The sequence below is a fragment of the Stegastes partitus genome, unplaced genomic scaffold, assembly GCF_000690725.1.
Source record: "Stegastes partitus isolate 25-593 unplaced genomic scaffold, Stegastes_partitus-1.0.2 Scaffold1116, whole genome shotgun sequence".
NCBI lineage: Eukaryota > Metazoa > Chordata > Actinopteri > Pomacentridae > Stegastes > Stegastes partitus.
This window is the reverse complement of record NW_007578847.1, coordinates 1-11,761: the sequence shown is the minus strand read 5'-3', so window position 1 is coordinate 11,761 and position 11,761 is coordinate 1. Positions and strand designations below refer to the sequence as shown.

The 11,761-nt window shown below is 47.3% G+C and overlaps 2 protein-coding genes across 2 annotated transcripts; one reads left to right on the top strand and one right to left on the bottom strand.

Moving 5' to 3' along the window:
* The first annotated feature begins 241 nt into the window (after nucleotides 1-241).
* Nucleotides 242-3,946, top strand: LOC103368048 (Fanconi anemia group M protein-like). The gene is made up of 5 exons (XM_008296288.1): nucleotides 242-920; nucleotides 1,002-1,174; nucleotides 1,693-1,770; nucleotides 1,859-2,017; nucleotides 3,872-3,946. The coding sequence occupies exons 1-5, from the start codon at nucleotides 242-244 to the stop codon at nucleotides 3,944-3,946; spliced, it is 1,164 nt and encodes a 387-aa protein (XP_008294510.1).
* A 389-nt stretch (nucleotides 3,947-4,335) lies between these two features.
* On the bottom strand, nucleotides 4,336-9,066 carry soul3 (heme-binding protein soul3; the record flags this gene model as incomplete). The annotated part of the gene is made up of 4 exons (XM_008296287.1): nucleotides 4,336-6,439; nucleotides 6,565-6,748; nucleotides 6,864-7,005; nucleotides 8,762-9,066. Coding segments are annotated over 4 exons (803 nt in total), but the record flags the coding sequence as incomplete, so codon positions are not given.
* Between the last annotated feature and the right edge of the window lie 2,695 nt (nucleotides 9,067-11,761).

Sequence of the window (11,761 nt, the reverse complement as noted above, 5' to 3'; positions counted from 1 at the left end):
ATAACAGTAGGAGCATTGTGTTTATTGGTAACGTTGATATATCGCCTTAAATCTCAAAAGTTTGGATCATGTGTGAAGAATCCAAACAGCACACAGCAGAACTAAACCGTTTCCATGGATGCGGTGTTTTATTTTGGAAAGCGCCGGCGGAAGTGACCCTGTGTTTGTTTGCAATGCTGCTGCTCGTCACAAGCCACTTTCTGCTCCAAGTTAATGAAGCTGTTGGACTCGGCTGGTGAACATGAGCGGCGGCTCCAGTCAGAGGACCTTGTTCCAGACCTGGGGTTCGTCCGTCTCCCAAAACAGAACCGCCCAACCGGCCAAAGAGGCCAAACGAGCCGGTGAACGGCGCAGAACCACCGCAGGCAGCTCTGCTCAGGGAGCTGCCACACGTCCTCGGAACCCTCTGTGGACTGAGTTTGGTCAGGGGTCCACACGTGCTTCAGCAGGAAGCCCAGGGAGGACAGAGGAGCCTGAAGATGAGGATGATGACCTCATGGTGGTGGCTGTCTATGAGGCTGAAAGGAGCCTCCAGCTGCATAACTTTGTCCAGGATGACAACCCAGCAGGAGCAGAAAGCATCGCCCTCTCTCCTGTGCCTTCAGGTGGGCACACATACCCAGACCTCCCAGGCTTCGACAGCTCCTCGGCTAAGGTGTGGATCTACCCCACCAACTACCCCATCAGGGAGTACCAGCTGAAGATCTCAGAGGCCGCCCTGTTCCAGAACACACTGGTGTGCCTTCCCACTGGTCTGGGGAAAACCTTCATCGCCTCTGTGGTGATGTACAACTTCTACCGCTGGTATCCATCTGGGAAGATCGTGTTCATGGCTCCCACCAAGCCCCTGGTGGCCCAGCAGATCGAGGCCTGTTTTAAGGTGATGGGGATCCCTCAGGCGCACATGGCGGAGCTGACAGGTAACTAAACCTCGGCACACCTGCACCATCGTCCTCCTCCCTCCAGCCGGCACTAACACAAGCGTGTCTACTGGTTTTCAGGCAGCACGGCAGCGAAGCAGAGACAAGAGCTGTGGAGGTCCAAGCGCGTCTTCTTCCTCACCCCTCAGGTGATGGCCAACGATCTGTCCAGAGACACGTGCCCGGCCCAGCAGGTCAAGTGTGTGGTGATCGATGAGGCCCACAAGGCGCTGGGCAACCATGCTTACTGTCAGGTGAACTGAGCTCACGCTGATCGTCACAGCACGACATTTAGGACACACCTTTGTCTTTAAATCACTCAGTTCACTGAATCCCACTCACTCACTCACTCACTCACTCACTCACTCACTCACTCACTCTCACTAGTTTTTACAGTGAAGTGAGTTGTGATGTACATTTTAACACCACACCAAGATGAAGGACTTTAACTTGTGCTGAGTTTCTATTTTCTGTCAGGCGGTTGCATCCTGACACTCAGACTATTCAGACCAGGGATCTCCAGCTCTGGTCCTCCTGAGCTCCTGTCCTGCAGGTTTTAGACGTTTCTGCAACACACCTGAGTCACACTAATGGATCATAACAGACTTGTGTAGAACTTGACATCAAGCTGTTGGAGATCCATGAATGTGAGTCAGGTGTGTTGGAAACGTCTAAAACCTGTAGGACAGTAGCTCAGGAGGACCAGAGCTGGAGATCCCTGATGCAGACTGTCCCAACATGTCCTGTACCTGGTCTTCTCCTTCTCACTCAGGTGATCAGACAGCTCGGCAGCCAAACTCTGCAGTTCCGTGTCCTGGCTCTTAGCGCCACTCCAGGTGGAGACACAAAGGTGAGTGTGTGTGTCACTATATATCTGTATATATAAGAAGTGAGTCGTCCTCGTGACTGTTCTGAAATCTTTCCCTTCATCTCTGCAGTCGGTGCAGGCAGTGATCTCCAATCTGCTCATCTCCCACATCGAGCTGCGCTCAGAGGAGAGTCCGGACATCCGGGCTCATTCCCACCAGCGCAGCGTGGAGAAGGTGGTGGTTCCTCTGGGCGAGGCCCTCTCAGGACACCAGGCCTGTTACCTGCAGGTAGGCACATCCCCCAGCTTTACAGGTTTACAATAAATGTCTGATGTGAGAGAATGTGGACAAAATGCCACCTTCAAGGCCCTTCAGACATTATAGGGGGACTGACATGGGTTGTGCTGGCTGTGTTGGAAACACCCCAGAGATGGTCGAGGTGTCCACACTGATGCTGTGTTCTGATGTCCTGCTCGATGCCTGTAGTGCTGTTTGTACCTGGCGGTGCTGCACTATCTGTCCAGTGACATCCAGCTCTCTAATGTGGCTCCTTCTCCTCTCATTTTTATTCTAAACTGCTGAAAGCTGTAGCTAACCTTGGTCATTTACAGACCTTGGCAGGATGTCAGCATTTTGGAAAGTGGAGGTAAGGAGCAGACGTCTCACCCTGGAGGTCCTGACATGGAGGTCATCGTGGTAGAACTTGGTTTCTATGATAAAACACAACCAACCACCGTAGTGTTCATGCAGATCGTTCATATTTGACCAGTTGTTATTGTTCATGACATTTTATAATTAATGTTGGAGCACATTCAGACTCAGAACGTTGGTTTCTGACATGTTTTGGTGTTGTCTCGTTGTGTTTGATACGATCAGGAGGTTAAAGGAGTCATTCTGAGGTGCTTTGCTGCCACCTTGTGGCCACTGCGGGCTCACTTCTGTTTCTCCTGGGCTGTAATCCTCCTCTCAGCATCACGTCCTTCTCCTCACTGTGTGGCTCTTTCTGGGTCAGTTGAAATCAGATGGATTGATCCGTCTTGAGAGCAACATCCTGCTCCGCCCGGTGGTCTAGCTGTTAGTGCTGGTACACTGACTTGTTCTGGATTATGAACGGATCCGACCTGCTCTCTGCCTGTCACGGCTCTGCTCAGGCTGGACTGTAAATACACAGCCACACCTGATTCGTCTGCCGGCCGGACAGCTGGAATGTGACGCCTCCATCTGAAAGTCTGAATCCTCCTGGGCCGTCTTCATGTCATTCTCTATGCTAATAGGCAGGGTTCTTCGTAGCTTCTCCACCCTCTCCTCATCCTACCCTCTGACCGGAGGACATCAGGAATCTGCTCGTTAACGTCCGTATCCCACTGCCACAATAGAGCCAAGCCTGTGTCCGGCTGGGGATGAGCATTACGGCAGTCATGCAGGCACAATTTAATAACCGAATCAGAGAAATGAGCCAGTCATGCAGACAAGTGTTTGGTGCTGCTCACTTGTGTGTTTTTTTCCTTAACTTTTTTTTGGCCCATTTAATCCCAGACATCGGGAAGCGGCCGGCATTCATCCATACAGTCATTCACTCTGTCTTCATGTTGTGGTTTTTGTGAGGATTAAAGGTTTTGGAAGCAGAGTGCCAGTAAACATCTGAGCCACTGTGTTGAAGCTGCTGCTGCTGTGTGTCATGAGGTTCACGCCCTGCATTGTGTTGGGATGGAAACTGATTTAGGGCTCATCGCTTAGTGGAGCAAGACAACTATAATTATGACTAGCACCAAATATATGCATTGCTGTGGGTACGTGACCCATGTTTGGAGCACATTTGCAGTAAAGGTGAAAATCTTGTCTTAAAATGTAGAACAACTGGACTTCTGTAGTTCCATGTTTTGTGTGTTTATGTGAGAACTCTGCAGCATTTATTCTCCAGCGCTGAAACCTCCAGCCCAGTCTGCTGACTACAGGTTTGGAGCCATGCGTCATATTTTAATACATTTATTTTAATCATAAATTGGTTGAAACAACAACACATCGGACCATTGTGCTGATCGGTTAGGGTTTGGGTTTGTTTACCTTCGTCTCATTTGCTAACCGAAGCCTTGGTGTTGGTTCCCATCAGCCCGTTCTTTCTCCATGCGTGTTGTGCAACAGGCGGCGTGTCCTGCAGTGTGTGAGAGCTCATCGTGTTACTGTGCTCCAGTAACTCAGCCCCAGTTCCTGCGGTGAGCCGGATCAGGATATATGTTTCCAAACCCAGCAGGGTGGGACGTGTTGGGTTTGATCCCATAAAAAGGAAGGAATGGCCTTCGGGGGCTGGATGTAAACACAAATACCTGGGCCTGATACGGTGGTTTTGTTGCTGCTGTGGTGCAGAAGATGGAGCTAAGTCTTTGTGTTCATGTGTAAGGTGAGCGGGGAGGGATTTCCCGAGCAGCCCGTAAACAGGTTCTGCTTTCATTCTTTTCCATTCAGGCTGTGAATAGCAGGTGTCAGGGTGACTCCTATGGATCCAAACTCTTTACTTTCAATTTTTGAAGTTTCCCCCCAAACTAATGTGAGCCGTGAGACCGGCTTGAGCGTGGATGGATGAACCCAGTAAACCTGAGGCCTCGTCATGGATTTCAAAAGACAGGAGACAAGCACATTTTTATTGAACAAAGAAATCCACAATAGCTCTTGTTGTTGCACTTGAATTGTTCACAGTACATCACACTTTTGCAAAACACTAAAAAAAAAATTAAGCAAAAGAAAGGAAAACAAATTAATTCCACAGACGTGATGTTCCCATATAACCAGAACTGTAAAGGGAAAACCAACCTACGTGTGTCATGGCTTTGCGAGTGCTTACGCCCTACAGCTGTCATCGAGCAGCACATCAACGCTACAATCATTTAATGCAAAATAGATTCTTTGGATTTGAATGTCCTGATGTCGACCCGACTGTTTAAGACTGGGCAACCTTCCCAACCCAACACCGAACCTTCTGAAGCGTCCATTGTTGACTTTCTCTGTGAATGTAAAATGGAGCCAAATCTCTCCCAGTGTTGGCTGAACTGAGTGAATATGCTTCAACAAGTGCCTGCTTTAGAAGTTCATAGATCTCCTGTCATGAATCCTGACACAGTGATGATTTGGCTGGTTCACCTCCAGTTTGATGTCACTGGTACCCGAGCAGTAAAAGCACATGAAGCGTCCCCACGTGGCCTCTGGTGAGCTGTGGGTGAAGCTGGCAGTATCACTCTGTCTCTGTTGCATTGGTTTGTTAGAGTTTAAAGTATAGAGAAGATAAACGTATACTTCTGACTTTATTATAGACTCTTCTTAATCGGTGACAAAACATGAAAAACAGCTTGAACTAAAACAGATTGATCTGTTTAAGAGTATAATCACAGTAGATATTCTGTGTGCTCTAGTTATGTTCTCGTTGCATCGTTTCTACTCGGCAGCAGTAGAAAGCATGACAGAGAGGTACACAAGTAACTACTGGTGTGTGTGAGCAAAGACTTAAAACATGAGGAATGCATTTCCTTGCGTCAGAAAAAGATGTGTGTATATATATATAATCTGTAGGTATGATTGTCATTCAGCAGTAGAATCAGTGGGTTTGTCAGCATTTGGTTGTACTAGTGTGGCATCTGTTCACAACTTTGCCTTGTTGATTTACATTCATGCACAAACACACACGAATGTGTTTGTTTCCTAAATTAGTGTCACCTATTGTGTTGAGCTTATTCGTAGCTGAAGCCACTAGTTCTGGTCTGGTTGTCAGTCGGGTTCGTGATACTTGCTGCACAGCCCTTTCCTCACCTACCACACCGGCGGCAACTGAACACGCCCCAGACTGGGTCGGGTCAGAGGCCCAGGAACTGGCTCGCTGATTATTGGTCATCCAATAAATATTGCACTTATTGTTGAAAGAAAATCTGCAGTGCGACTGGAATCAAAAGGATGTGTAGTGAGCGACGTCATCCAGAGATAAAGAAACAGCGGATCAAAGGTGACGGAGCTGAAGTCACCCAACGGGCTGGAGGATGACTCCACAGGACAGACGAACAGAGAGGGAGCACGATAAGGCTGCATGTCCACCGGGAGCCTGGTCCTGTGGGATGGACAGGCTGCTGCACCACTCAGTGGTCGCCGTGTTCATAAAGCCACAACAATTACAATATTTCAGCTTTCAGAGAGAGTGCTGAGGAAAGGCTTTGAGCCGCCTCGAAGCAGGAGATGAATGCTATGCTCCACCTTAGTGTCTGGTCGTGTTCATGAGCGTATGGCAGTGGTTACGTTCAGTTCCTGTGGGTGAAATGAGGATCTATCTAAAATAAACATAAAGGACAATTTGCTGAGGTTAGAGTAACGGCTGAGCTCTTTTTTTTTTCTTTTCAGTTTTTCTTAAAACCCAATGGCTCCGGAGTGTGCTAGGCTGGTGGTCGGTTTAGAGAGTGACTAAAGACGATGTTACACCTGAGGCTGTAGCTGAGCGGGGCAGTGTTAAGGGAGTCTTCATGAGGCTCGAGGGTCGAAGGGAGGATGCTGCGAGACGTCCGTCAGCGCCGCTCCAGGAACCAGATCTCGTTCTGACGGTGGCTGTGAGCCGGGTTGGTGTAGCCGGCCACGATGAACGAGTCGTTGACGCACACGCCCGGAGAGTCCAGCAGCTCCGCCATGGCGTTGATCTGACCGACGATGGTCATTTCATTGGTGGGACCAGTGAAGGGCCTGGAAGATGGCATCAGATGTCAGCGTTAGCGCCGCGTAGCAACAACAGACCAACTGACTGCAACACAACACTGTGCCGTCAGCACTAACGAGACGAGGGAGCTGCTATTTTAGTCCCAACCAACCTGGTGTACACGACGGCGGCCGGCCAGACCTCTATGATGATGTCACTGTCATACGGTTGTGGCGGCTGGGCCTGATGCTCGACAGGAAGGTAGTACGCCACGGTGACGTCATGGGAAATCACAGAGTGGTTCTCGTCTGTGCGCACCACCGTCACGATGGGCAGCGTCATGCCAAGGTAGTCGCCTGGATGAAGACGATTTATTTTATAATTGTCAGGCTGATGAGAAAAACATGGAGAATATTTCCAGCGATTGAAAAAAGACCAGAGCTGGGTTACGTGTGTCTCTTTTGGACTCACCTAAGGAGTTCTGCTGGCAGATGTATCTCATTATCCTCATAAAGCCGTAGCAGATGCTCTGCTCATAAGTGTCCTCACGCATGGTTATACAAGCCCAGTGGCCCTTCTCATAGTGGCGCTTCTCGTACAGCAGCTCCCCACACTGACAGAGAGAGAGAGCAACAAAGACGTGGAACCTCAACACCTGATGAATGCAAACCAATGGCTGGACGAACAGAAAGCTGTCGTCTACTAACTCTCATGTAAGCTCTGCTGCTGGAAATACAACCCAACACAGCGTCTGGCCTCGTGGACGTGCATGAGAAGTGATGAAATGTTTGAGATGTTCTAAACCTAACGAAGGCTTCAGGTAAAGATGTGTAGGTTTCTGCTGAGTAATGTGAACAGCTTTCAATCACGAGAGCTCAGGACTCGGGATGCCTGGGATGTTTTTAAGTTTTATTTGGACAGATGACGCGTTACGAGGCCGGGTTGTGTCATGCATGTAGTGCTGGTTGGTGAGGTTCTTCAGACTGCCAGTAGACCGATGGGTGTCCTTCAACCAGGGCTGCAGCCAATCAGAGAAAAACTTGTCCCTGCTTTTTGAACCAACAGGTGAATAAGTGAGTGTACTCTACCTGCCAGCCTTACAGCCTGAATAAACAGAAAGCTTGTACCTGCAGCATATTGAAATCATTCTGCTCCAGTTATTTTACACTGGCAGAGTACAGCAGACTGCAGCTGCCCTTATTAATACGGCTTCACAGACAGTTCAGCCTCCTGCTTCCACACGACTTTACGGACATCAGTGGTAACTAAATACTAAATCAGTAAATTGGTTTAGAGGAGGTAAACATTCAGTAGATATGAAATAAGTTAGATCCATATATAATGATTGCTGTAGCAGCTTTTTCCTCCTGAAAGCAGCCCTGCTGATTATCTGACCAGAAACAAGCTGGTTGGATGAGATCATATCAACCAGACAATCTGGAGACTACAGCCCTACTGTTACCTTAAAAAGAAAAAAAGAATCCAAGTATTTCATGTAAATCTTTGGTTCTGACCTTTAAACCCATCGTTACTACGTCCAGGTGTGTCATCCAGGTGTGGCCCCTGCTGACCGACTGTCTGAAGTCTGCTTGCTGTCAATGTGCTGCCATCTTCTAAGAAACTCCTCCAAGAACAGGGAGCCACGATTGTCCTTTGTTTAACCCGAGTCTCGCACCAAGTTTTCATGAACTAATTAAGCTAAACCAATTAGCTCTCTTTATTTATACGGTCCCCTAAGGAGTTTAAACAGCTTATTGTGTTGGGCGACACGATCATCTGCACAGAAATAAATAGCTGACCCACACTCACGAGGATGATCTTGGCGTGACTGTAGATGAACAAAACCGTTTGTGTTTTTATACGACGTCTGATTATTAATATAGGAGTAAAATAACATGCAGGCTGGTCATCTACTGCAGGCTCGATGGAATTTAACTGGACCAGCAAGAAAAACGGCAAAGAAATGATCAGTTAGAATATTTACTGAGAGCTGTTTGAGCAACATGTTTGTGTATCCAGATCACTGCTGATCCAGACATGCAAACACGTCCTTATTTAACCTGCTTTTAGTTACTGGATCCTGTAGAAACGCTCCCTCATCCTGCCTGTACTGCTGTGGATGTGCAGCACCATGACAATAAACTGGATTTGATGTAAAATGTCCAATTCGGCTCCACTGGTGACTTTTCTCCAGTTCTGCTGCTCTTCAAAGGTCCGGTTGTCTCAGGATGCAGCTCTTGTTCTTGGTGCAGACACACTGGGCTCCTTTAAACCTCTAATCTGATAGTTTTCCCCTCTTCATGTAGAACATGAAATATACAGAAAAGTATATAAACACTGTGTCACAGAGGGTAAAGTGTGAGCGGTACCTTCTCTTTGCGTGCCAGGAGGGTGAACGGTACGTGCTCTCTGGAACTGCGTCCTTGGTTGTTGCTCGTTAGCTGCTGGATGGGCTCTGCCAGATCTGTCAAAGAGGCAAACAGACGGTACACGGAGAGCTGAAACCATGAGCCAAACAGTAGGAAGTGTTGACACAAGGAAAAGCACTTGCATGAGATGCTCGGTGATGTGTTTGTGCTGGACAGGAGAGCCAAACACCTGGCTGATGTTTTGAACAGGATGCAGCCAGGCCTCTGATTGTTCTGGCTCCCATGGTATTGATGAAATCTATTATCTGGACATATGCAGGGTCCCTCCTACGATGTTCATGCACTTCACATGACTTTAATCGGCTCACGCTGCAGCCTGCTGGCTCTTATCTGTATGAAAGGTCCTCCCTTCCACTAATCTGTTGGCTGTTTGGGAGAGAACCTGCTGCCAGACGGCAGAGCACTGTGCCAGGAAGTCGCAAAAACTTTCTTCAAGCTGATGGAGAGAACACTGATTAAAGCTGCCCAAGGCCAGGTATAGACGAGCTCTAACACAGAGACGACAGCCAGGGGTTGGATTTTACCAACTCCTTCATGACGTTTACATCATTTCATGCTTTATCTTTAAAAATTAAATCTCTTCTCTAATCTCTGACAGCCTGAACACACTCACACACCTTCTACGATGCCTACGTGGTCAGACTGAGCAGCATCACGTTCAGTTGGTGAGCTGTCACATCCAAGGCACTGGAGGTGAAGCCAGTTCAATCACATTTTGTTAATCAATACTATGGAGGACAACTGGGTCAGAGGGACCGGTGCTATTTATGTGACCGGTCGCTGGACAGCCAACAGAGCTGCAGGCTGATGTGACAGACAGAGAACGTGGGCGTCTCAGCGATATGAACTCACTCAGTACGATGTCATGAAAACACACCTCGGCCTAAATCACCGGCCGGTTGTCGACGCGTACAGGCACATAAAGCAGAACACACTCATCGGTTTCTATGGCAGCGCTCCCAGGGCCGCTCTGTTGATGCACGGCGGTCAACAAACACGGTTGTTTGTGTACTCAGGCTGTAGTCACGTCCCAGTTTCAGTCGGGTTACTGTTCTACTAACCTCGGCCTCGCTGTTTTCACCAGCTTTATGAAAACCTGACGCATCATTTTGAGGTGTTCTGTTCATAATCACACTTTATTTTGTTTTACATCCATCCCTCAGGGCGTTGCCTTCTGACAGGATGAGTATAAAATGCTAAATGTGTTGATTATATCAAACCCAGGAAATACGGGAGGAGCTCACAACTTTCTGACAAACAGAATACATCATGTCATTTTTCATTTCACTGATCTCAATGCATGTCGTTAGTGTGTGTGTGTGTGTGTGTGTGTGTGTGTGTGTGTGGCTTTTCTTACCTGTTGTGTAAATAATGTTAAACAACGTCATGTCAGAGTGAAGGACAGATATGTACATTTGATTTGCGACATGATGTTTTTAAAGTCAGAGACATGAGATGGAGCATTACCTTATGAGACGCCATCAAACGCATGATCGTCACACGAGGACGGTGGCATGACCGTGGCATGAATGTGGCATGAACGTGGCATGACTGTGTGAAGCCACTGACCTGAACGGTTTAAAGCCAGCAAAATGCTGGAGGTATGGCTCCTAAATAACCAGACCAGCTGAACCACAGCATGCATGTCTGAACCACGAAGTACACGTTGTTCAAGCATAAACAGTCCATGCAGGTTTTAATTTGCTTGAAACAGATAAAATGTAATTATAATATTAGTGTCATGACTTTTCAGCCCTATTAGACGTCTATGAAACATTAAATGTTTTCGCCTGTCAAGGCTGCAGCCGGCCACATGTCCATTGAACGATTTCAGTAAAATGGTCCCGTAGCTACTTTGCATCAGGGACAATGCCAGTGTGTGTAGGTGTGTGTGTGTGTGTGTGTGTGTGTGTAGGTGTGCATATGCATATATTTTTGCATGCCATCACAGACTCTGCCAACCACTGTAGAGAAGGTTTGATGTGTAGACTAACCTGCAGTATTAACTTGGGATGCACGATATATCGGCATCCACATCGGTATCGGCCGATATTAGTGATTTTTCCAATATATCGGTATCGGTCTGATGAACAGATTTAGCCGATGATTGTCTAACATCAGCGCCTTCGTCTCTACGTTTCATATCGCTGCTGTTTCACAGATGTTTTCACTGAAACGGTCTTGAACATTAAATATGTTTATGTATGTTTTACTTTTGTACGTAGTAAAGAAGACTATGTGGTCTAGTTTGGGCTTCTTTTGAATAGTTTTCACGTTCTCACAGTGCTGACTGATACTGATTGTTTGGTGCAAACAAAAATATGAGTATCGACATCAGTGATGTTGGTTATCGGTGATATCAGAAATGTTGATGTCGGATATCGGCCAGAAATGTTAATATCGTGCATCACTACTATTAAGACTTGCTCACAGCAGCACTCATTATCAGGTAGTAAAACCACCGTACAGTGACGGACACAGATTACACACAAATCTTTCCTCATGTAGTGTCACACCAGGTTAGCGTGGCTAAAGCGTCAACATGCAGTCAGGCAGGTTTGTGTCATCTGAAACTAGAACACAGCTATTTCTGTTTGTGTTGTGTTGGGCGTGCTAGCAGCAACAGGAAGGGAAGCTAACACGAGGTCAGGTTTGTTTGTTTGGTGTTCACTGATGTGAAGCTAAACCCACCCGGTGCAGTGGCTGTTAAAGGGCACCACTGGCCTGGATCGTAGGACGGTAAATGTTGAAAAGCATGAAGCACTTCAGGCGTCCACATCATCAGATAATATTCTTTATATTCTTATATTAGTAAAACATTTCTTGTCCTCTGACCTCGCGTCACGATGCATTCTAAGCAGTATGAGTCACTGTTCATTATAATATCATCATATTATCATCTAATATCAGGAAAAACTCACAACAGCCACTCAAATGACT

What these genes read in the sequence shown, in the direction of transcription:
- LOC103368048 (XM_008296288.1), top strand. Translation starts at nt 242, where the DNA reads ATGAGCGGCGGCTCCAGTCAGAGGACCTTGTTCCAGACCTGGGGTTCG. An exon ending in GCACATGGCGGAGCTGACAG is followed by an intron (nt 921 to 1,001) that starts GTAACTAAACCT and finishes ACTGGTTTTCAG; the next exon opens with GCAGCACGGCAGCGAAGCAG. An exon ending in ACCAGGCCTGTTACCTGCAG is followed by an intron (nt 2,018 to 3,871) that starts GTAGGCACATCC and finishes GTTGTGCAACAG; the next exon opens with GCGGCGTGTCCTGCAGTGTG.